Consider the following 26,472-nt stretch of genomic DNA (forward strand, 5'->3'; position numbering starts at 1 on the left):
GAGAAAGAGGAATGACATTTCCAGCAGGGGGAATAGCATCCGAAAAGCTGAAAGGCATGAGAAACTTTACCATAGTGAATTGCAAGCTATACAGTGCTACTACATGATAGAGTGGGAAAAGAGTAGGGTAGGAGGCTAGAGGCATCATCAGGGGCATCTGCAAAGGGGCAGTTACAAAGAAATCACTGAATGTTTTAAGGCAGCCAAGGCTCCTCATTTCAATTGTCTTATCTCTGTGAGATGAGAGTAAAACCACTGAATATATCCTTTGGGTTTGTCAGGCTTGGACATGACCATGCCTCTGCTGTGGGAGAATCAGTCTTTCTCCCATAAGTGGTTGCTGAAATGGATTCCTCATCAAGCCAGCACTTGGTAATCACTATCTAGAAGATGGTAACAATCTACAGATTTTAAGTTGGCACTGTCAGAAATTCCTCCAGACCAGCTGCTCAACCCACCAGGAGTACAGCATTGGGTTTCAAAATTCTGATTTCCCAAGCCCACTTACATTGTCTAGAGGGTAGATTCCAGTGCACAGCTGTAAGAAAAAGACAACAGCCTTTTCATAAAGAAATGCCAAGAAATTCAGTGTGGAATCTATAATGGAAACACTTGTCTCCTAGGGCAGTAAATCCACAGTATGTCATTTGTAGTTGAAATGTGGAGCCAGCATTTATGTGAAGCTTCTTGGTCCTCACCTTAACTATTCTCCATTGTATTTTTTATTCATAATATTCCCCCTTCTTTCATAATTCTGACCCCTCTCTCTTTAATTTAGGTACTGATTTTATTTGTGGAAGTTTGGCCACATACTGCCTCTCTGAGTTATAAACCAATGCTCTTTCTTGATTTGCCTACCAAAAAAAAAAAAAGAAAGGTAGAGAAATAGCCAAAAGTATTAGCAGAAGTACCAACACCATCACTATTACTATTTACTGAACAACATGACGTTATATAAAAAAAATCACTCTATTGACTATATGAACAGATGAAACAGGATGTGGAGACCATTAGATGAAAGTATCAGTGGCATATTAAAAATCTGATTCAAAGAGATAAGATGATTCTCATCAGGAAGAGACATTTTCCGACGTGCATCTTTTCTCTCCATCCATGTCTTGCCACAGCTTAATGGGCAATCCACAATCACATTCCCCCACCCGCCATAAGGTAACTTTCCCAATATTTCTTGAAAGGGGGCATTTAAAATTTCTTTCGTAGAAAAAAATATGTTTTATGTAACAATTAGAGATAAGGATTAAAAGACAGACATCCGCAAAAGAAAGAAAGTAACTTAATTCACACGAAGGAGTACGTTGTCAATGACAGATTAGTTCCTGACAAGTCAACAGCAGAGGAACAAAAACAGGAAAGTGGGATAAGAAGGAGAGCTAAGAAGACATAGGACTGATTTAATTTTCACTTAGCTGTGTTTTGTCCTATACCTCTTTCTGCATCAGGACTGCTGGAGCATTTGAGAAGGACATGCTCTTGAGTGTAGTTATGTTTAAATCCTAAGGTCAAGGGTACAATCACTATATCAGGTACCGTTTCTGGCCTCACAAGGCCCAGCAGGATTAAAGGTAGTTGACACCTCCTTTCTTTTCCTAAATCTAGATACATCGTTTTGCAGTTTGGGGTCCTTCCTTTCTCATAAAGACCATGTTTATTTAGGTGGTTAAGAACTGCTCTGGAGCCTCGGGGGTAAGCTTCAGCACATGAGTCGGGGCTAAAGAGGAGTCTGTAAACTGTCATTCAAGATCAACCATTACAAACATTTTCTGTAAAGGGCCAGATGGTAAATATTTTAGACTTTACAGGCCAGGCAGTTTACATCACAATTATTCAACTGCACATTTGGTAACACAAAAGCAGCCATCAATAATATGTAAGTGAACAATCATAGCTATGCTCCAATAAAACTTTATCTGTGGCACCAGAACTGGAATTTTATATGACTTGCATGCACTGTCAAATAATATTCTTTGGATTTATTTTCCGACCATGTAAAAAAGTTAAAAAACTGTTGTTAGCTTGCTGACTACCAAAATAGCAGGCCAGATGTGGGCCTTGGGTAACAGTTTGTGGACCTCTGTTCTCGATCATACAAAATTTGAAGAAGTGTATGCTCCGACAATATGAAACAAGTAGAAAGAATGTTCCCCAGAGCTTGGAAACGTCTGAGTTAAATCAATTCTAGGAAAGAAATGTTTTCTGCACTGAAAGGATATCCTCAATCAAATTCCAAGCTAAGATTTTCAAGTTAGTAGCCTGCTCTAATGGACACATAAGACTCATTTGAAATTAGCAGCAATGTGAAGTATAAATAGAAAAAAACAATTTGTTCTTTTAAATGATTTAAAGGCAATTTCTACTCTCTAGTTTACAGGATCCATTCCCAGAGAAATACTTTCCTTTCTAAACTATGCAAAGTCCACTTAAGCTCAGCCTTGGGCAAATTATCTCCCTTAAGTCAGGTTGAGACCAGTGAGTTTTTATGGAATTTTGTGCATTAAGGAGATGAATGAAGAGGGTGTGTTCAGTTTTACTTGAGCTTCATAAGATCTGCTTCTGCCAGGACCTCTTTCTTTTTTCTAATAAGGAAGTTTTTCAAAGCGTCATCACTTTCCTTAGCTCAGCCTTAGTAATACTATGTCAGTGTGTCTCTGGTCTTTACTAATATGATCTATGTAAATGATTTGAACCCTAGAAACTGATGAAATCCCAATATAAACTATAAAGCAGACCTCCCATAGGGTACTGAGGCAGCACAAAAAAGAAGAGGATTTTTTTTTTTTTTTTGAGATGGAGTCTCACTCTGTCACCCAGGCTCGACTACAATGACTCAATCTTGGTTCACTGCAATCTCAACCTCCCGGGCTCAAGCGATTCTCCTAACTCAGCCTCCCAAGTAGCCGGGATTACAGGCTCATGCCACCACACCTGGCTAATTTTTGTATTTTTAGTAGAGACAGGGTTTCGCCATGTTGTCCAGGCTGGTCTTGAACTCCTGACCTCAGGTGATCTGCCCACCTTGGCCTCTCAAAAAAGAAGGGAATCTAAGAGGAGCCAATTGTCTGAAAATACAGAAGGTTGGATAGCTCAAATCAAGACCCCCAGAATAACTGAGGGCCACCCCCTTATGATGCAAGACATATTCCAAAATGAAAACTGAAGCTCAGAGCATTACTAACAAAGACATATAGTTTTCTAAATCTGCAGGACACTGATCAATAGGAAAGTACCATTTCCAAGAGAAAAACCCAATACGCGAGAAGACAAAATAATTTTTTTTTTTTTTTTTTTTTTGAGACAGAGTCTCACTGTATCCCCCAGACTGGAGTGCAATGGTGCCATCTTGGCTCACTGCAAACTCCGCCTTATGGGTTCAAGCGATTCTCCTGCCTCAATCTCCTGAGTAGCTGGGATTACAGGCTCCCACCACCACGCCTGGCTAATTTTTGTATTTTTAGTAGAGACAGTGTTTCACAATGTTGGCCAGGCTGCTGTCGAACTCCTGACCTCACATGATCCGCCCACCTCGGCCTCCCAAAGTGCTGGGATTACAGGCGTAAGCCACTCTGCCTGGCCACAATAGAAATATTACATTGTTGTCCTGCTGTTTTAATAGGGACAGCACCAGTAGGGGATGCAGTGAACAAAGCATGGCACTCAGACTGCAATGGCCTGTAGATGTGGCACTGGGCTTGCCATTCCCAGGTTCTCAGAAGCAAAACTTTCTGAGGAATACTTTAACTGACCCTATCTCTGTCATTATTCAGAACAAGCCCCTGAACTGGAAAACCTCACCGTGACTGAGGTTGGCTGGAATGGCCTCAGACTCAACTGGATCGCAGCTGACCAGGCCTATGAGCACTTTGTCATTCAGGTGCAGGAGGCCAACAAGGTGGAGGCAGCTCAGAACCTCACCGTGCCTGGCAGCCTCCGGGCTGTGGACATCCCGGGCCTCAAGGCTGCCACTCCTTATACAGTCTCCATCTATGGGGTGATCCAGGGCTATAGAACACCAGTGCTCTCTGCTGAGGCCTCCACAGGTATCTCTTTCCTTTCTATTTATAGCTTCTGTTTTTCCCAGCAGGAAACTGCTCGTGAATAATCAGACACGACTAGCTTTGGAATGAACTTGTTCTGCCACTAGTTATGTCTATGGGGTCTAACTGTGACACCAGGCCATCACGCTACAGAACCCCAAGGCAACTTTTAATGCTTCTCTCCACATGAATGACACTCTTGGGAGCTGTACAGAGCTCAGCCTGTGGGACTAAACACACGGCTCCCATGGAGAGGGTCTTTAGCTCTATAAACAGCCCCCCTCCTGTTAAAGGACATTAAGGCTCTGTATATGAAAGGGAAAGAAAATCACAAAATTCTCTTATCTACTGAGGGTTAAGGCAATTCTTTAAGATTTAAAAAACAAACAAACAAACAAACAAAATATTTTCCCACACTTCCCTCTCTTTGCTCCATTTCTAAAATTTAAAGAGTTGCATGATGCATGTTTATCTAAAGAAAGTCACATTTTTTCAGTAATATTATTATTCAGCTTATTCTTGCATTAAAGATTCCCTGGATCTGGTTGTGTGATTTGATCACTAAACTAGTTCTTTGTCCTTCTCCAGGGGAAACTCCCAATTTGGGAGAGGTCATGGTGGCCGAGGTGGGCTGGGATGCCCTCAAACTCAACTGGACTGTTCCGGAAGGGGCCTATGAGTACTTTTTCATTCAGGTGCAGGAGGCTGACACAATAGAGGCAGCCCAGAACCACACAGTCCCAGGAGGACTGAGGTCCATGGACCTGCCCGGGCTCAAAGCAGCCACTCATTATACCATCACCATCCGCGGGGTCACTCAGGACTTCAGCACAACCCCCCTCTCTGTTGAAGTCTTGACAGGTATTCTAGATGAATTTACTCATTCACTTCCTCCCCTTTGTCTCCGCTCAGGAGGAATCAAAGCACTTTCTTGCTTTAAACTGGGATCAGCTCCTACCACCTTGGGAAAATACCAGTGAATCATCTCTGCTTCTTCCTAAATGTCACATCCCTTATTTGGCTAAGTCCTGGTTGTAGCCCAGTTCCATGGAAAATTCCACCTACTCTTCTTTTAAAAAAGTGAGAGGTGACTTTTCTTTCAAAGTAAGTTTCAGTCACAATATCTAAAGAGTTGGAAAGCCCAACCTGTAAATGAAGAAAAAATAGCTCTGAGCTCATGAGCTCATTTTAAAAACACCAAAGGACTCCCCATAGCCCTATTTGTATGTCAAGAATAGAAATTGTGAACAATTCCTAAAACTACTTTTCATTCCCAAAAGCTGAATAGAAAAGCCCTGGCTTTAGTGCCAACAGTTTGAGTGTGCTCAACACCTGCTGTAAATCATGCGTCTATAATCAACACTAACCAGACAACTCATCCCAAACTTAGCCAAAATGCCATCTCACCTGAATCTCAGAGTGCAATTGCCTTTTTAAGTAACTCAGCAACTCTGTGTCCTTATGCAGAGGAGGTTCCAGATATGGGAAACCTCACAGTGACCGAGGTTAGCTGGGATGCTCTCAGACTGAACTGGACCACGCCAGATGGAACCTATGACCAGTTTACCATTCAGGTCCAGGAGGCTGACCAGGTGGAAGAGGCTCACAATCTCACCGTTCCTGGCAGCCTGCGCTCCGTGGAAATCCCAGGCCTCAGGGCTGGCACTTCTTACACAATCACCCTGCACGGCGAGGTCAGGGGCCACAGCACTCGACCCCTTGCTTTAGAGGTCATCACAGGTATATGACCCTCCTCCCAGACTGGAGATGTGATAGGAGCCAGCATGTCATTGAAATAGAGGAAACTCCCCCGTGAGGCAGAATCCTACCTCAGTGTTGTTGACAGACAGAATGAATCTCTAACTCAGGAAGGTCTGTGTTGGAATTCTACCTCACTGGCTAAATATTCTTGGGAATATATGTATGTATCTATATAGGTACACATACACACACACAAATATATACTTATATATTAGTGTGTATATATATACTTATATATAGTGTGAGTATATATACACACTTATATATCTAGTATATATATAATTTTTTTTTTAGTCAGGGTCTCATTCTTTTGCCCAGGCTAGAATGCAGTGGTGTGACCATGGCTCACTGCAGCCTCAAACTCCTAGACTCAAGTGATTCTCCCGCCTCAGCCTCCACAGTAGCTGGGACCACAGGTGTGAGTCCCCATACTCAGCTGAGTTTTTTGTATTTTTTGTAGAAATGGAGTTTCACCTTGTTGCCCAGGCTGGTCTCGAACTCCTGGACTCAAGCAGTCTTCTCACCTTGGCCTCCCAAAGTGCTGGGATTACAGGCATGAGCCAGCGTACCCTGCCTCTATTCTTGGGTATATTTCTTTACACCCCTGAGCCTCCTTTTTGTATCTTTAAATCAGCAATGACCACTACTTCAGGAAACTGTCATGAGCAATAAATAAGCTAATGAATGTCAGTGCTTAGCAAAGTGCCCATCATGTAGTAAATATTGAATATCAAATAGCTAAATTTATCATATAGCAACAGAGTCATGATTTTTAAAATAGCACAAACATTAGGGCTGTGGCACAAAAATAAGATCAGAACTTTCTAGAAAAACCTTATTACTAGCCTCAGAGCCACCAACTAACACCCAACTGATAGGCAGATCTCTACATAATAACCTTTAGAAATTATGCAGTTAGCTTCAGCTAAAACTATCTAAGACTCTCTCCTCAACAGATACAAAAAGCAGGGACATTTCCAAGAAAGGACAGCCACCTTTGACTTCAATGCTTTTCATTCAATTTGGGAAGGAAAAACAATTCCTCTCAATTTTCCACCAAAAATGTGCTGCTTGCTGGGTGCGGTAGCTCGTGCCTGTAATCCCGGCACTTTGGGAGGCCGAGGTGGGCGGATCACAAAGTCAGGAGATCGAGACCATCCTGGCTAACACGGTGAAACCCCGTCTCTACTAAAAATATAAAAAATTAACCAAGCATGGTGGCAGGCGCCTGTAGTCCCAGCTACTTGGGAGGCTGAGGCAGGAGAATGGCATGAACCCTGGAGGCGGAGGTTGCAGTGACCCGAGATTGCACCACCGCACTGTAGCCTGGGTGACAGAGCAAGACTCCATCTCAAAAAAAAAAAAGGAAAAAAAAATGTGCTGCTCCATCTGTTATAGAAAACTGTGCTATACATGAGGTATCTAGAAATAGCTTCAAAAAGGGCTATGGGAAAAAGGGCCAACGCTTTGGTAATAGGGTTTCTGTGCTGAGCCCTAAGCCCATGCCTCACTCTACATATCCTGCCTTTTGATAATGCAACCCAAATCACCCAATTCAAAAAAATTGTTTTCCTTGCTCTTATATAACAAATAAACTTGGTGGTTGCTAGAAACTACACAAAATTCCAAAAATAAGGGGGCCAGGTTGTATTCCTGTGTTTCCTGGAATATCTTCAGATCAAAGAAGAGCAAAAAGGGCCTTTGAGTCAGGTGTGGCCTGTGTGCAAGATGCTCATGATCTTCCTCTGTAGTCCGCAAACTTTTGTTTTTAGCAGTACAACTCCTTTTGCAAATGAAATCTTCCAAGGAACCCTACTATTTGACAGATAAGTGAACAGCTGTTCTTGGTGAGCCTGGAAGTAAGAGGAGGATACCTCCACCCATGTTCTCAACACAGTTCTTCTAGAAAAGCCCCAGATCTATGAGGAACACAGTTTGAAAATAAACCTTCTTAAAAGGAAGAGGTTGCTCAGACTCTCACAGTGCCTTGAATCCTTGGACACCCAAGAACAAGTACCTATATCTTTCACCTTTTTTTGGTTGAAATCCCTGCAGATATTCTCCTCCCTAACTTCTAACCCATGGCCACTTCAGCCTTCAAAACAGTGGCTGAGAGATTGCATTTAACCCTCAGAAGCATCCCACAAAGCAATGGAATTTTCCATATCTTAAATCCAAACTTTCTAAATCACCAATAATAACTATGTTAAATTTCCTTTCTACATTGTAGAAGTACTGATAGTGGGTTCTGTTCTGTACCATTTACTGAGAAAAACATCCTCTCTTTTAATTAAAAGTAGGCACACTCATTTCACACAAACAGCTTTGCTCTGTGATACAGCCATTCTTCATTTAGACATAAAGTACAAGCAGAAAAAGGTGGAAGAAGAAACAAGCTGGGAACCCAGTATACAACTTTTGATCCCTGAAAGCTGATAAAAGACCAAAGAAAAAACATCATACTTGTTCACACCTGAGATAGCATACACTTTATCAACCCAGGCAGGTAGTCAGTGGCTAGTGATGAGATTATCTTTCTAATTACAAATAATGAAATAAAGCAGACATTTCTCCCTGACATGAGTAAGAAATGCCAAGGGAAAACACTCAAACAATGATTTATTTATTAAGCTGATACTTATCAGGCACTCACCATGTATCAGGTATGATACTAAGAAGTTGATAAATATTACCATTTAATCATCACACAATCCCATGAAACAGTACCATCAGCTCCATTTAAAGGTAAAGAGAGGGTGGTTCAGAGAGAAGCTGAGTAATATGCCTAAGATTACGCAGCTAGCAAATGCTAGTGTTGGGATTTCAATCAAAGACCACCTGCCTCCAAAGTCTGCACTTATAGCCATTCCCATATCTCTTACCCTAACCCACAATCCTACTTTTCCATGTGAACTTAAGCTGCTGGTAATGCATGCTCCCTGTAGGTTGTGCATTGGTGCAGATGTCTTTGCCATCTCAAGGATAAACCATGCAGATATTCCCCTTTCTGGCCATTTTCAACACCTGAAAACAACTGTGGCCAGAGAACCACAGTTCAAATTGCGAATGCTCAGAGACCAAGAATTTTAAAAAAAAATTATCTTTCCCCTTTCTTTCCTAGAGTCAGGCTGTGGGATGTTTGGTTTCCTAATTTTTGGTTTACAGAACTGACAAATACCTTTCTATCCTTCTTCAGAGGAGCTCCCACAGCTGGGAGATTTAGCCGTGTCTGAGGTTGGCTGGGATGGCCTCAGACTCAACTGGACAACAGCTGACCAGGCCTATGAGCACTTTGTCATTCAGGTGCAGGAGGTCAACAAAGTGGAGGCAGCCCAGAACCTCACGGTGCCTGGCAGCCTCCGGGCTGTGGACATCCCAGGCCTCAAGGCCGCCACGCCTTACACAGTCTCCATCTATGGGGTGATCCGGGGCTATAGAACACCAGTGCTCTCTGCTGAGGCTTCCACAGGTACTTCCTCTCCCTGTCAATGCTTTCTCCCCAAGGTTCTTTGCTTCCTCTCCAAGGGATCATGCGCGGAGTTAGCATCTCGCCATAACTGCATCCTTTCCATGTGCCTTTCAGTGGCCGGCTGTGCATGCTCAGAGACCTCCCTGTGGGCTATGCCTTTATCCTCATGCCTTTGCCATGTGGATGGCGAATGATACAGGTGTTGCCCTTTCTGATCTCCAGCCCCTCAGCCTTTCATACTTTACCTGACTGATTCTACATCTTTTTTGAATGACGAATTTTTGTTTCAGGAATCAGCCTCATGGTTTTAATTCACTTATCCAGTGCTTGGATATAACTAAAAGCCTCCCTCCCTATATATGAGTTCTGGTGGAACACAGATTATTTACTTTAGAGAGTCTTTTACTAGTTGGAAACGGTGCTTTTCTATCTCTAAATCCCTCAAGGATATGGGTACTGTGGTTCTTGCATTTAAGAAATGTTTCTTTAAAACGTAGCCAGTATAATAAGAAAACTGAATTACCCTCCTCCGGGCTATTCTCTCAGATACTGAGTCATTGTTAGAACATCAAATTAGCAAATAGCTAGACCAGAAGGAAAAAAAAAAGAAATTACTTTTGTGACTGGAGACTGTACCAAAGAGAAAGCCATTCATTAGCACAAGTACACACAGCAGCTTTTGGAACAAGGAATGTCCTGGGCTATGAATGTCAAAGAACTGATATCCTTTTTGCTGTTTTAATCAAAAGTTTCTCTCTGGAGTGTTGGCCTTTGGATGGCAAACTCCCAGCCCCAGACCCAGGAGGGTGCATTATAGTTTACTCGTCACTCTACCCCTATTACAAGGCTTCAGTCTTCCCCCAACACAGTTTTCCATTGCTCATCTTTATTATGTGCCTCCATGGGTCTGAAGCGCAGTAGAGACTATTGCTTCATTTTGCATATGACTGCCCCCCTTTTAAAATAATTATTGCAACTAAACTTTAATGCATACCTGTACATCCCAGTTGAATCTAGCAAGAGCATAGCTCTGCGTTTTAACCTCAGTCATTTCACTAATTTTCACTGAGATAAAGAAATATAAAGCACAGGCAACCACTGCCAGGACAGTGACCCTGAAATGCCTAGAATTTGCAGCCGAGGCTACTCTGAAGGCACCCGGACCTCCTTTTTCTGAGACCCATAAACCATCCCTTCCCAGAAGGCAAAGTAATCACCCACCACTTCTGATCTTTTCTGCAGATCTTGTGGCTTGGGTGTCCTCGGCATTTTTATGTGTGTGTGTTTTTCTTCTTAACAATAGCAATATTCTTGCCACTGATGAATTGGCCTATGGGCAGGAAGGTCCATCATCCCATCTGATCTGTATCTCAACAAATCTATTAGAAGGATCTCAGAGACCAGGAGCCTTCTTTCTTGCTAAAGAGACAGTACTAGCTTTTCAAACCCTGCTCCTACCTGCCCTCTGCATGTTTTATTCTTATGGTTGGGGAAAGCATTGGCAGGACCATCTTCAAACAAAATGTTATTTCTTTGCTGAAAGGGATGGCCTAAACTGCCTTGCCTTGGCTTAGCCCTCTTGGTTCGCAATGCAATACTAGCCTTTTTGGCCTGCATAGCAGCAGTTAAGAGAGGACAAGCTATTTTAACAGAATATGAGAATGGCTGACTGGTCCTTGTCTAAAGTATGAAAAAAATACCAAGAATTACACTGAGAAATTGGTAATTCCCATTAAGTCACAAAATCAGAAGCCTAAAGTTACCACCTTGGGAGGGTAATGGCATCAGAATTATTTAGCCCTCATTTGAATAGATGGGAGCTCCTTCAAAGCAAAGAATGTCTGTGGGAGGCATCCAAGTAATCTGGTTTCCTTAATGCAATTCAAGAGACTGGAAGCTGTCAGGACTCATATCTTTTGACCAGTGGCCAATAACCCGGAGGTAGGGCTCCCAGAGGCATATGTGGCTAAGATGCAACAGTTCCTGATAAGATCATTCAGCACATCTTCTTGGCCAGGGCTTGATTGTATGTGACAACTGCATGTAGAGAAATCTAATTGCCATACCTTCCTTTCTCTAATTTTTCTTTTAACAAAACTGCTTTTTCTCTCTCTTTGGCACTAATTGGTAACATTGCTTCCTTCCATCATAGCCGTGAACTATCAGATCTCTCTACCCAGCAATGGTTCCATTAACAACCTCAATCTTAAAACACAGCCACATAATTAACTCAAATTTATTTGTTTCTTCTCCCCCACCCTTTCCTTTTTCAGCCAAAGAACCTGAAATTGGAAACTTAAATGTTTCTGACATAACTCCCGAGAGCTTCAATCTCTCCTGGACAGCTACCGATGGGATCTTCGAGACCTTTACCATTGAAATTATTGATTCCAATAGGTTGCTGGAGATTGTGGAATATAATATCTCTGGTGCTGAACGAACTGCCCATATCTCAGGGCTACCCCCTAGTACTGATTTTATTGTCTACCTCTCTGGACTTGCTCCCAGCATCCGGACCAAAACCATCAGTGCCACAGCCACAACAGGTATATGTGCATTCTCCCATTTCTAACACAGTCTTTCCACAGTCTTCTTTGCAGGGTGATGCCTCTCCTTCTCCTCGCCCATTGATGTACAAGCCACGGAGCACTAACTCTTCCATGGTGCTAGGCTGAAGTGCTGTTTAACATAACTCTTTTCCAACAGCAGCCCAAATAATGGATTGCCATAAAGCCATGTGACTGATTTATTGCTGACCAGGACGTTTACAGCATAAAATGTAGTTCAGTCTAGTTTGCCATATGGAATCTAGGGAAAAGAATTCTAACCTCAGATAACTAAAAAGCTATATAATAAGAGCTGTTCTTGACTTTGAAAGATGTCTACCTCAGTCAAAGAGGTCTTATAAATTTTCTTTCGTATTATCTTAGTGTCTTTGTCTTCCTAGTCTCTTGGACCTCGCAATACCCAAATATCCCAGTGATTTAATAATCATGTTGGTGGTGCTCAGTATTTTTTTTTCAATTGGGAAAGTAAAGAGAAACAGCAAAGATTGCTTATCAGATGAGTGCAGGAGGCAGCCATGCCATTCAGATCACCCCAGTTCCAACACCACCTCTAGAAGACCAGACCATGATGTCTTGCCCTCAGAATAGTGAATGATAAATGGCAAAAATAAAAGTAGAATAGTTATGTTCAAACAAGGGACTTAGTTTAAAAAACAAAAGAATGAACTGCTCTCACTTTAAATTTGTGGTGTCTGTGAGATGTGCACTAAGTCAGATGCTCTTTGCCATGCAGTAAAAGAGAACCCTATGTGAATTTAGAAAGGGGAACCCCATACATTCAAAATAGCATTCTTAGCACAATTTAGACAGTGCCCTTTCTTGGGAGGTGAATGAAGAAATCACAAACTAGAAAAAAAGAAACAATATCTACAGAACAAACACAGGAGAAATGAAGAAATCACAAACTAGATAAAAAAGAAGAAACGATATCTACAGAACAAACACAGGATAATTTTTCCTTATAGTTTACAAAAAGGAGACTCATAGTCTGGGAAATCCAAGAAAAGGATTGACATTGCAGCATCAATACTGCCTGTCATTTAGGTCTCACCCATGGTTGAGAGAGGGTCTGTCCTCATTCTAAATGAGGCTACAAATTGTCATCAGGGTGGTCCACAGATAAGGCAGAGAGTCAACATTACCCAGTTCCCATCTCAGCCAGGTTCAAGTATAAAAAATCTGAGAGGAGAAAATTAGACAAACATATATGTTTGTTTCTCATGGCTCAAACTGATTTTCAACAAGGGACAAATTATTTGACCATTAACAAAGGTAAAGTCTAAAACTTTATGGATTTAGTCTTATGTGTTTTGATTTTGACTTTATAGTGGTGTTTTAAATTGACACACTTTCTTTTTTTTTTTTCCTTGCTTTAGTAGCCGAACCACTTCTTAGCCACCTCACTGTCTCAAACATGACCTGGGGCAGTGTGTCCATCTCGTGGGAAGCTCAGGAGTCTGCCTTTGATAGCTTTCTTATAGAAGTTAGTAATTCCGATCACCCCCGGGAGACCATAGTGCTCTCTGTGCCTGGGGTGTCTCGCAGCTCTGTCATCACCAACCTGAAAGCTTCTTCTAATTACACCGCCCACCTTCATGGGCTGATTGGCGGGCAGCGTGCTCAGACCCTGATGGTCCAAGCAACCACAGGTATTTCCTATTATGGCTTCTTCACTCTTCATTGAATTTCCTCTGAATAGCATTCCAAAAATCACCCGCTACCCACTTTTCATCCTCCTAGTTGCTCCCAATCCTTCTCAAATTTGATAGAGCCATCCAAATCAAAGGTTTAAGGCTTTAAAATAACTCTCATCCCAAATTAAAGAATTTCAGTGTCAAACCTCTTTTTCCTAAATATCCATTCACATCTGGAGTTGTTCTGTTTGTTTGTATAAAGTTAACCTGACTTGCTTTGGTTGAATTTCTAAACCATCCTTTCATCTGATCTTGACAATCCCACCCATTATCATCTGATTGTGGTCTTTCTAATCAAAGTTTGCCTATGTCATGTTCAAAGAGGTATGTGCATGCCATTTCTAGTGCCTTGGTCAGAGAGATCTACACTCTCTTTCTCTCTAGCAGGATTTTAAAAAATAAGGGTGCCTTGAGCATGCTGAGAATAGACTCTGAATCACAACCCAAGAACTGCATGAGAGGACCCAGTGGTCTTATCTTGTTCTCAAGATTTTTGTCTGAAGACTACTCTTTTTTGACATGTACTTTGTCAAGCATGTTTTGTCACCCACTGATAGCTGTCACAAAGTCTCAGGCTCTTCTTTCAAGCCATCATCTTGTCCAAATATTGGTGCACGTGGTGAATATTCAGAGCATTAAATTTTGAAAATGTTTCTTTTTCCTGGAAGCAGCTAGCATGTCAATGAATCATTTCAGAAAGTTAAAAGTGGTGGGAGAAAAATGCCCCTCGTTTTGCATGGAACACTGACCATACCCTAATTACCACTATCTTTCTCTGTTTTTTCTTGCATCTCATTTCTCAGCTTGTTTGCACCCGTTGAGAGACAGCTGAGGTAAAGCTGACCTCAAGAACCATAGTCTTATTCTGCATGGTGAATCTGTTGGCATTGACAGTCTGTCTGGTAGCATGAGAAGAATTCCAGCATGCATCCTTAATTTGGGAGATTTATTCTATAGCAAAATATAGGGAAATAACAGAGCTCCACTTGGAAGATGTTAATCTTTTGTGTGGTTGAGGGAATTTGTCAAGGCTATAGCTGAAAATGATTGCATTGTTACCTTCTGAAACTAATTGATAAGGAGGAAATCTCATGTCAATGCTAATGGCTGTATTCTGTTTCTGAACCAAATCCTTTTTGTTCTTAGAGATTTTATGACATCAAGTTATGCTGTAAAACTGTGCAGTTAAAGTTTATCCAAATGAGCCCCTTCTTTCCTCCAAATTTTGGAGTTGAAGCAAAATAAGTCCCAAGTCCTTGGAAGAAATATTGTGCCTTTTCCCAACCCTAAATCCTGATCTTAATATCTGAATCCTCCTGTATTATTGCCTCTCTCTAAAATACAATCTGGGCCACACTTACTTTAAAATTAGTTTTATTTGATAAATGAACATTTAGGAAGCCAACCCCATGAAATCTAGCCATATAGGCCCCTTAATATTAAATGAGTTGCTCTCAAAAATGAATGTCTAGACTTTAACAGAAAAGAGATATTTAACCTCAGGGAAACCATCTATCTGTCCAAATTATCCAATAAGTGAGTTCCCTAAACAGAAAATTCAATGCCTAACTTCAAGTTTTTCTTTCATCTTTGCATTCACCAGAAATTTTTAATGGAAGCCATCTCCACCTTTACAGTATTAGATGGTGAAATATAGATTTTCCTACAGTGCATATTAAGTACTGTAAAAATTTATCTTGTATGTGTATTAGCCTTTAATTTGTGCAACCAATAGATACTAAAAAAGAATACTAAATAAGGAAACTCCAAAGAAGCATTTTCTAAAACATGTTCAATGGAACACCAGCTCCTTGAGATGTTCAAAGAATGTTCCTCAGTTAGGGTATGCATTGATCAATAAGTTTATGAAATTATGGGCTAAACAAAATTAAACAAGTTTATTGACAGAACCAGCCTGTCAGAGCCTTCAAAATGCAAACTCACCTTGTGAATCTCTATGGTAAGATATAATATTCAGGCTGGGCGTGGTGGCTCAAGCCTGTAATCCCCCCACTTTGGGAGGCCGAGGCAGGCGGATCACAAGGTCAGGAGATGGAGACCATCCTGGCTAACACGGTGAAACCCCGTCTCTACTAAAAAGTACAAAAAACTAGCCGGGCGAGGTGGTGGGCGCCTGTAGTCCCAGCTACTCAGGAGGCTGAGGCAGGAGAATGGCGTGAACCCGGGAGGTGGAGCTTGCAGTGAGCTGAGATCCGGCCACTGCACTCCAGCTTGGGCGACAGAGCGAGACTCTGTCTCAAAAAAAAAAAAAAAAAGATATAATATTCAGTGTTTACCATGCATACTTAATCATAAAGCTGTCTTTTCTTGGAACATCTTACAGGGCTTGTGTCCCCATTACAAACTTTAGAAAATGTAGCCTTAATACCCTTCACATTATTCCAATCTACCACCCTAATGGCTTGTCTACTGTTCTTCATACATGACTAGCAAATGGTGGTGTCTATGCTTTAGAAGAACACAGATCTAAAAAATAAAATAAAAATAAAAATAAGAAAAGAACACAAATCTATGCCTGCAGAGAAAGCAATGTATTTTCTATCATCATATTCAATGTAGGTGTAGACACAGCCTAACATACTGTCTCTTCTGCATGTATTTGGAGATATTGATGCTTTCATATTCTATGGCTACATTCTGGAAAAATCCACTGCTTCCTCTAATAATGTCTCTCTCTTTCTCTCTGCCCGTGTTCCTTCTTTAGAAGCAGAGCCACAGTTGGGCACGCTAATCCTTAGCAATATTACTCCAAACAGCTTCAACATGTCATGGACCACTGAAGCTGGGCTTTTTGCAAAGATTGTTATCAATGTGAGTGACGCTCACTCACTGCATGAGTCCCAGCAATTCACAGTCTCAGGAGATGCAAAGCAAGCTCACGTCACAGGCTTGGTGGAGAACACTGGCTATGATGTCAGTGTGGCAGGGACCACCTGGGCGGGGGATCCTACCAGACCCCTCACTGCCTTTGTCATTACAGGTACTCAATCAGAGGTTCTCACTTGTCTAACACAGAGAGAAAAGGAGATAAGTCATCTTAAAGGAAAATTCAACAAAAATACAATCTTCACTCCAAATGTATACTCTTCTGTTTTTAATTGACAAATAGTAATTGTATATATTTATGAAGAATAGTGTGTTGTTTTGATATACATATACATTGTGGATTGATTAAATCAACCTAATTAACATCAATCACCTCACCTACTTATTTATTTATTTATTGTGCTGTGAGAACATTTAAAATCTACTCTCTTAGGAATTTGGAAGTGTTCAATGTGTTATTATTAACTATGGCCAGTCACCATGCTGTGCAGTAGATCACTAAAACTTATTCCTTCTGTCTAACTGAACTTTGCACTACTTGACCAACATCTCCCCTTTCTTCATCTCCCCAACCCCAGTCACTGGTAACCACCATTCTTCTCTGTGCTTCCATATGTTCAGTTTTCTTAGATTACACATATGAGATAATGCAGTATTTGTCTTTCTGTGCCTGGATTATTTCACTCTGTGTAGTGCCCTCTGGGTTCATCCATGTTGTTGAAAATGACAGAATTTTCCTCTTTTCTTAAGGCTATAAAGTATTCCATTATACACACACACACACATATATACATACACACACACACACGGAATGTATATATTTATATATAAATGTGATCTGTCTATCTATATGCCACATTTTCTTTATCCTTTCATCCATTGACAGACACAGGTTACATTACTCATGAAAGCCAAGATAATATATGTAAACTTCTAAGTAAAGAGAAAGCAGACACTATTATAAAGGAGAGGACTTTCACAGCTGCTCTTAGGAAGTGGAGACAACGTTCTCAAGAGTTGTATAAAGCTTTTAGGGTTTTTTGTGCCCAGTTTTATTGGCTGTTTTATCCACAGTTTAGAGCTTCTGCCTACAAGCTGACTCCTAAGTTAGTAAAGGCCTAAGATTGAAATTCTGTTCATAAATCATGCTAGGTAAGGCAGTTCATATATGTGCCCCAAAAGTACAATCATCTTTCTCTTTAGAGAATAATTATTCTTAAAATTGACAATACAATAGATTGATGAAGGTTCAACTTCAGATGACAGATAAATTTCAAGTTTAATTAAGCCCTACCCATTCATTCAACTTGACTTCTTGAACATTTGCCATTGTTCAATTTGGCAAATGCTGCCAAATGGTGGCAGCACAAACTTCAATGGCAAAGGCTGCACATGGTGTCAGTTTACTAAATCTCTAGCCCAAAAAGCCTCAGAAAATATTTAGAAGTCTCTTCCTTTTCATTAGCGATGATTTTCAGAAGATGGACTTTGCCATCTGATTTTCACATTAAACCAGGTCTCTCCCAGGGTCTAAATTGTCATAACTAAGACATGTTAATTACTACAATTAAATATTTAATTATAGGCAGCATGGTGTCCTGGAAGAGTGAGGATTTTGAGATCAAGCTTGCATGGTTTCTAAACCTCTCCCACAGTTTTTTAGCTACATAACTTTAGCAAGTTCTTAACTTATTTGAACCCTAATTTCCTTATGCATGGAGAGAGGATACCACAGGTATTTCTGGGAGCCTTGTCTCAGAGGTTAAATAGAGTTGATGAAATGTAACTGCCTACCATCCAGTAGGAATTTTATAGATGCTAGGTTCTTTCTGCTGTCTCCCAACATAATTAGGAAAGTGACTTTCTTAAAAATAACCAGGGCCGGGCACGGTGGCTCAAGCCTGTAATCCCAGCACTTTGGGAGGCCGAGACGGGCGGATCACGAGGTCAGGAGATCGAGACCATCCTGGCTAACACGGTGAAACCTCGTCTCTACTAAAAATACAAAAACTAGCCAGGCGAGGTGGCAGGCGCCTGTAGTCCCAGCTACTCGGGAGGCTGAGGCAGGAGTATGGCGTAAATCCGGGAGGCGGAGCTTGGAGTGAGCTGAGATCTGGCCACTGCACTCCAGCCTGGGCGACAGAGCGAGACTCCGCCTCAAAAAAAATAAAAATAAAAAAAAAAATAACCAATAAGCCTAGATAGAACAATAGACGTATGCAATCATGAACTCCCTCTCCTTTTTAAGAGAACATTGGATGCGTTTTAATGTAAGATTAAAAAGTGATTATTTTTTCCTATCCAGTTACCTAATGTGAATTAAATCATTCAGATAAGTCTTCAAATGCAGAACATGGTAATTTCTTAAGGGACTGAGACAAGGAGGTATGAGACGAGATTCTCACTGCTCAGGAGAGGAGAAATGGCCACAGATCCCATCAGGCCATTGCTTATAGCTGCTTGCAGGACCTCCCACATAACAGAAGAAAGGGAAGCTGAGAGAGCCAGTCTTGGGAATCCTAGATCCCGTTACAGCATTGCTTCAGCTAATCCATGATGTAAAAAGATTGCGTTTTAAAAGAAGCATATTAAAAAAGAAAAAAACAAAACAGGAGGGACTCTCAAATAACAAGCCCTCGATTGACTAATTATCCTGAATGCCCTCACTTTCATTGGAATTCACTGCTTTGTTGGTGTGGAGGTGCAAAGAGGCCAGCTATCAAAGGAAGACGCCACTTATCTAAACAAAATCTGGGAACAGAATTTGAGACCCTTGTTTCTCAGACCAAGATTGTTTTCTCAGTATAAGATATTTCATCTTCACTTTTGATAGAATTATGATTCTTGGGAAATCTTTACATGGAAAAAATGCCTCAGAATAAACACCAAGTGTTTCAAAATAAGTACAGGAAGTTCAAGCCACGACAAAATTTAAATCTCTATTTACGAGATGAAGGTATTAATTCCCTTATTCATTCAGTCACCAAACACTTCTTTTTAAAACATTTTTCTTTATGTCTCATGGATTAGACCCTAGGCATTAGTGAATTAATGCAAGAGCTTTGGAAGTTTCCATTTAGCTGCAATGGAAAAGAAGTCTCTAAACTAGATGCAGCTAATTTGAAATTCCTGTGTCCTTTTTTCCTTCTGATTAAAAAAAAAAAAAAAATGTATTTACCAGTACTGTTGGAAAAAAAAAAAAACCACCTAGAAAAGAGATGCTGGACCTTCTCCACTAATCCTCCTTTTCCCTTAGGATTGCCCTCACTGATTGGGGTTGACTTTGGGTATGGAAAGAACACAGAACTTGGAGTCAGAAGACCTGGTTGGATCTCAGCTTAGGCACCTAGTAGATGTATGACCTAGGTTAAGTCATTAACCTCTCTGGTTTTTTAAGATGTGATAGAGGTTGGAAGGCAGGTAATAATATCTACCCTACTGTATCATTTTGAAGATTAACTAGGATAATGATGTGAAGCGTTGCCAGTTGGAAAGTATCAATGGAAACTCAGCCAACATAAACTCACTCCTTTTGGATATCCCAATGTGTGAATAGGCCATTTAGCACCTGAGAAATCAGAATGCCTGGGACATACATGTTTGGTGAATGAATGAATGAAGGAAAGATGATAGCAGAACTTACTAAGACCCAGATGTATTCTTGTTTTCTAACTTTATCCAGGAAAATAAACAGCAAAAGATTTAGCAAATCTTACAATTTCTTAGTGGGTTATAACCATGAGCTATTAATTTTGACACATAAAAAGAATTTACCTCCTCCCTTTATTTCAGCTTGTGAGGATATGTCACTAATTGACTTCATTAATTTGATTCAAAATGTGCACTAGAAGTGGGATAGAAACACAAGAAGTATACCAGAAATAAATTATACTTGGAAAAAAAAAAAACTGAAAGCAGTGGGAAGTAGACAAAGGGATCCAAACTCAACACAATGCATCCTATTTGCATAGAGAACTACATGTCTTTTGGAGTCAGACCCGACTAAAAACTTTGCTCTATCTCTTCTTACAAGCTTATAACTTTAGCCAAGTCAATCAACTTCTTTGAAACTCAGTTTGCTCACATGTAAAATGAGAATAATACCTACTCATAGGCTATTAAGAGAATTGCACAAGATAACCCTATCTGGCACCCAATAAGTTCTTGCTGAATTTTAATTTGCTGAGCATATAACACAAATTGAATGATGGACTTGGGTATCTATTGATGTTCTTGGAAACGTGTGCTATCCTGACAGAGTCAGTGCTGCTAACCTGAGTTATTTTCACTCCTCCCTTCTTTCAGAGGCCCTGCCCCTTCTGGAAAACCTAACCATTTCCGACATTAATCCCTACGGGTTCACAGTTTCCTGGATGGCATCGGAGAATGCCTTTGACAGCTTTCTAGTAACGGTGGTGGATTCTGGGAAGCTGCTGGACCCCCAGGAATTTACACTTTCAGGAACCCAGAGGAAACTGGAGCTTAGAGGCCTCATAACTGGCATTGGCTATGAGGTTATGGTCTCTGGCTTCACCCAAGGGCACCAAACCAAGCCCTTGAGGGCTGAGATTCTTACAGGTATTTCAAATCAAGTGAGCCATTCGTTCCTCTTCCTGGTCCCCTTCTGTGTAATCTGTCTGCCAGATCACCATGACTTTAACATCTTTGTTTACATTGCCTACTTAATCCATAAATGTGGTCTACTGTTTCACCTTCTCCCCATTCTCCCTCTTGTCATATGTACCTAATGAACACGCCCCACTCCCACCCTAGAAATGAGAAGGTCAAAATATTTCTGCTTTGTATTCAAAATCCTTTAGACCTTGTCTTGTCCATAGCTCTTGTGTGCTTACCTCATATCATCTTCCCTTGTGATCAACCTGGCTGGTCCCCAGCTACATTTCAGCCTTCTCAAAAGAAATATACCAATGAGTATATTTCCAAAATGTATTTAAAACCTTTGCCATCTCAAAGTCTCAACCACGATCTTAACAAACTTACCCAGTGGGCTCGCCATTGGAAAACCAAATGTGAACTTATTTTATTGGTAATCACTAACATCAGAGAGACTCTGCAACACAGACTAAATCCATAATTTTCTCAAGACTAATGATTCCTACAGAAATTAACAACTGTAACAGTCAAACATCTGTGTTTCCCAAAGTCTTTCTAGAGATTACTAGCTCCATAGAATGTTCAAAGGTCCTACTCGGTGAGGAAATTCCACGTTCAAGTAAGTTTGGAAAGATTGAGTTAAACAAAGTTAAAGAGGATCTTTAGCTGCAAGGCTTTTCAGAACACCCTAACATGCATTATCTCCAAGAAGTACTTATCCAGGCAGTATTTTCCAAACTTATTTGACAAAGGATACTTTTTAAGGAAGAGGATCAAACAAGAATAGTTCGCTCTGAACACACTTTGGGAAACTCAGCTCCACAATGACATTGAGTTTTGTCTAGTTAAGGCAATACAAGATGAAACACTGGGTCCACAGTATGTAGCACAAAAGTTTCCAACCTCAGTTCTACCATCTGAACATTTATCTAATAGTTAATAAAACAACAAGAAAGAATGCCAAAAAAAAAAAAAAAAAGTCAAGGGTAGGTGTCTTCTTTAATGAAACAGCACTAAGAACAAAGCAAAAAGACCATAACCTTTTAAAAGCCATTTTGGGCAGCCTCAAGGGTAATGTAATCAGCAGTATCATCATGAGCAGCTCTACAGATCATTAATGCTGGTTTATTTGTCTTTTCAAAAAGAAAAGAAAAAGGTCTTGCAGGGGATGGGCACTCAGCCACTGGAAGACAGAGAGCAAATGTAAACAAGTTACTGGCTTTGAACTTATTTAATAATATGTGGGAGGGGCCGATACTGAGTCCAGATGTGGATTTACAGAATTGCTTTTAGACAAAACTCACATATGCAAACATACTTGATTTGTATTGAATGTATCTACTCCATCTTTCCCCTCTCCTGACTCTACTGGACTTGTTAATGTTGAATGATTTTATTTTTGGTATCTCAGGACACTTCTATCTCTGAAAGCCGGGGCATCACTACATATTGATACCCCCACTGGAGAGAAGATTGTACAGACTGGTAAATGATGTTGTCTTTCCTCCTTCTCCCACCATTTTCTCTCCCTCTAGAAGCCGAACCAGAAGTTGACAACCTTCTGGTTTCAGATGCCACCCCAGACGGTTTCCGTCTGTCCTGGACAGCTGATGAAGGGGTCTTCGACAATTTTATTCTCAAAATCAGAGATACCAAAAAGCAGTCTGAGCCACTGGAAATAACTCTACTTGCCCCCGAACGTACCAGGGACATAACAGGTCTCAGAGAGGCTACTGAATACGAAATTGAACTGTATGGAATAAGCAAAGGAAGGCGATCCCAGCCAGTCAGTGCTATAGCAACAACAGGTACTGTACATAAACAAGAGAGAACAGAGAAAAGTCATGACTCAGGGGTCTTCTTCTCACAGGGCTCAGTAATCACAGGAGCTTTGGATGCAGGCAGGCAGGCGCTCCGATCCTGGCTCTTTCAATTATAAACTATGTTACCTTGGACAATTTGGCTAAGTCCTTATGCAAAAAAAGTATGATACCATTTACTTAATAGGGTTGTGAGGATTCAATGAGATAATTTATGTAAAGCCCATAGTGGAGGGCCTGGCACATAGTAAGGGCTCAGCAAATGAGAGCTATTCACATTGTCATTAATGCATCATCATCGGTACAATTATCGTCTTTTTTTTTTTTTATGTTTCAAAGATTCTTCCTTCTATCTATTATCTCATCATATTTTATCCAGAGATACACCTCCTTGTTCTTTGGCCAAACGTTTGAGCTACACCAAGCAGGGAGATAATGGAGAAGCGGCACCTCTACTTAAAAAGATTAACATTTATAAAATGCTACATGTGAATAATCAGTACGGTGATCAGCAATGATAAAGGAGAGAGCTGGCAAGATTAACATGCTACTGTTTATGAAGCTCTCTAACTTTGATACTCATAACAACTCTGAAAGGCACCTAGAGTGTCCTTGGAGTTTAATCACCTTTTTCCAGGAAAAAAAAAAAAAAAAAAAAAAGATGGTTACTAATATGACTCTTAGGCCCAGTGTGATGGCTCACACTTGTAATCCCAGCATTTTAGGAGGCTGAAACAGGAGGAGGATCACTTGAGTGCAGAAATTTGAGACCAGCCTAGGCAACATAGTAAGATCCTGCCCATACAAAAAAAAAAAAATCAAAAAATTAGCCAGGTGTGGTTCCTCATACCAGCTACTTTGGAGACTGAGGCAAGAAGATCTCTTGAGCCCAGGAGATCAAGGCTGTAGTGAGCCGTGTTCATGCCACTGCACTCCCACCTGGATGACAGAGCAAGACCCTGTCTCAAATAATAGTAATAATAAAAGTAGTAATAATATGACTCTTTATAATAATAATACAAAGATGAACATGACTTTTTAAAGAGAAAAGGAAAGACCTCCAACAAATAGAGTAAATTCTTTCATGAAATTGAGGGAGATGCAGAGAAATAGCATTTGCTGGAGACAGCTGCTTCAAAGGGAACCAGGGAACAGAACCACAAAATCACCAGGAGAGATAAAAGGGACCTGAGAGATGATGTAGCTCAACCTCTTCTGTTTGTGCATGAAGACTCTGAGGACCAGAATAATGAGATTGTTTTTCTATGGTCATAGAGCTAGATTTGGAGTAAAATCCAATGACCAGTTTATTCTAACACTATTAAAAATGAGCAGTCTGGATGAGAGAAAACCAATGCATATAGCTGCTTGCCATCTCTGCCAGGTATAGGCATGACATTTGCCAAAACCTCTCCTTTTTGTCTAAAGATAGATATTCTATATTGTCAGGTTTTCAGGACCTAACAAGTGGCAACAAACCACCCATGTAAAAATAATAATCAGTATTTATAGACTTGGAGAAAATGCTAGAATCCAGGCAGCAACCCAGTAAGAGGGAAAAATCCTGTTTCTTATTAACAGGGACACTCTATCCTGGGATGCAGGTCTCAGTATCCTCCTCCCTGTGGCTGCCCATAAAATGACTCCAGATCAGAGACAGAGCCTTGATTTTGATCTTGGTTTGTAAACAGTGCTCTTCAAAGTTTAGTTCTGATCATTGATTTGTTTTGCTGATCTTGTTTTTCTAGAAGCCCTCCAGTTCTAAAGCAAAAAAGAGAATGAATAATCATGAATTAAAATTTTTTTAAGAACAACAACAAAAAAGGCAAGGCAGACCCTGCTCTTTTGGAAAGCCCTCTCTTTGATTTTCTTCTCTAGAGCCTTGTAGTTTACAGCCAAAGACAGGCGCCCACGCATGTGTGCAATTGTGTGTGTGTGTGTGTGTGTGTGTGTCTCTCTCTCTCTCCATGCCTGTGCTCCAGGACCAGGAGAAGACAGGAAAGGGGGCTCTTGAGCACAGAAAATGCCTAATTTCTATCTTCACCTCATCAAGTTTATAAATTTCCCCCTTTTTTTTTATCCTTTCTCCTCTCCTTTCTTCCTCCCTCATACCATTGTAAACTCTTCTCTGTAATGTCCTATCCCTCTTCCTCCTGAGAAGGCCCTGCTGTAGCTCTTCCTGTCACTCACAAGGTACCTCTCCACAGCACAAGCTGCCAGCCCTGGGTGCCCAGGGCAGTAGAAAGGGCAGTGAAAGACAGTGCTACCTGTTGGTTAAGCCAACAACCGTGGGGCAGTGTCCTTGGAGTTTAATCATGGCTCTACCTCAATTCCCTCATCTGGAAAATAGAATTTAACTCAAAGGTCAGCCACAAGATTTAAATAAGATCATGAATATCAAGTATTTAGCAGAATTTCTTTATCCACAGTAACCATGTTAGCTATTAATGTGTTTGGTCATAAGATACACTCACTAAAATGTACCTACACCAAGGAGGTTTTCAGTCGGAGCAAAAGTGTGAGTATGCCAGGTTGGCAGAGGGAGGTCCTCAGTGCCTGAGTTTATACACCTCACTGGTTTTTTGTTTTTTCTCAGTAGCCTCATCTCGATCTTTCCTAGCGGACAGCTTAAAGTCTATTATGGCCCATGGAGGAAAGAGGGACATGGGAAAGAAAATAAAGAGAGGGCAATCATATTTACTGAATTCTCACTGCATGCCAGATACTGTGCTGGGGGTTTCACATTTGTTATCTCCGCTAATCCTCAAAACATCCCTGTGGGTGGGTACCACTTTTCCCTCTGGACAGATGGAGGAACTGAGGTTCACAGAAGTGAAGGGACCTGCCCCAGGTCACGCAGCCTCTCAGTGGTATTTGGACAATTAAAATCTTTCAGGCTCCAGAGACCCATGTGGTTTCTGAAACTTTCCATGGACAGGGCAAAAACCCAGGCAGCCACAGAGTCTGGGGGTGGCTACTAGGCCACAGAAGAAAGCTGTAGGAGGAGATGTCTTGGATGAGAGAAAAATACAGAAAGGGGAAGAAAAAAAACCCTTTCTGAATTTCTGTGGGTTTCAGCATGTAATAATCCCTGTGGGCTGGAGAGGGGAAAAGATGAGGAAGTGAGCTCCCCAGAGCCTGAAAATTGTTTCCTGAATTCTCTGGGTAGGCATGGTCAGCTGAAGAGGGCAAAAATCGAAGCCAAAAAATACACAGAGAAAAACCAAAGGAAACTGGGTTTTGAGGGGAGGTATTTGGGGAGGCAGAAACTTCCCCTGGGCATGGCTTTCCTCACAGGTAGACCCCGTGTCCACTGGGTGTTTGCTTTGGTCATGGGCCTGAGGTTGTTCTCCTGGCTTTGGACCTCCTTCCAGTTCTAGGAATGGGTTTGTCCGGGTCAGTGTTTGTGTGAACATTATTTCCAGGATTCCAGGCTGTGCTTGGCTCTGCTGCCTACTCCTGGGACCCAGAAAGATCGCATCACAAGAATGTTCATGGAAACTTTGGTTTGGTCCTCTGTAAAATGGCTATAATCACATCTTCTCAGGGGTTTCTATGTGAGGATTAAGCCTTATAAATTGCAAAGAACTGTACAGTTGTCAAGTCTTAGTATTATTTAATAAAGGAACTAAAAAGCAAAGATTTAAG

At 41.0% G+C, this 26,472-nt stretch overlaps 1 protein-coding gene across 14 annotated transcripts in view; it reads left to right on the plus strand.

Annotated features, from left to right (window-relative positions):
• The window catches only part of TNC (tenascin C), a 98,720-nt gene that overhangs the window by 49,599 nt on the left and 22,649 nt on the right, over positions 1–26,472 (plus strand). Inside the window, exons 11-19 of one of the 14 annotated variants that reach the window (XM_033237654.1) lie at positions 3,783–4,055; positions 4,641–4,913; positions 5,520–5,792; positions 9,010–9,282; positions 11,556–11,828; positions 13,226–13,498; positions 16,269–16,544; positions 20,696–20,968; positions 22,540–22,812. In XM_033237654.1, the coding sequence (XP_033093545.1) occupies positions 3,783–4,055; positions 4,641–4,913; positions 5,520–5,792; positions 9,010–9,282; positions 11,556–11,828; positions 13,226–13,498; positions 16,269–16,544; positions 20,696–20,968; positions 22,540–22,812 (2,460 nt within the window). The remainder of the gene's footprint in view (positions 1–3,782; positions 4,056–4,640; positions 4,914–5,519; positions 5,793–9,009; positions 9,283–11,555; positions 11,829–13,225; positions 13,499–16,268; positions 16,545–20,695; positions 20,969–22,539; positions 22,813–26,472) is intronic. The other 13 variants (XM_033237656.1, XM_033237655.1, XM_033237658.1 and 10 more) reach the window with 13 other exon arrangements.

The sequence above is a fragment of the Trachypithecus francoisi genome, unplaced genomic scaffold (genome assembly GCF_009764315.1).
Source record: "Trachypithecus francoisi isolate TF-2019V2 unplaced genomic scaffold, Tfra_2.0 Lachesis_group16, whole genome shotgun sequence".
Lineage (NCBI taxonomy): Eukaryota > Metazoa > Chordata > Mammalia > Primates > Cercopithecidae > Trachypithecus > Trachypithecus francoisi.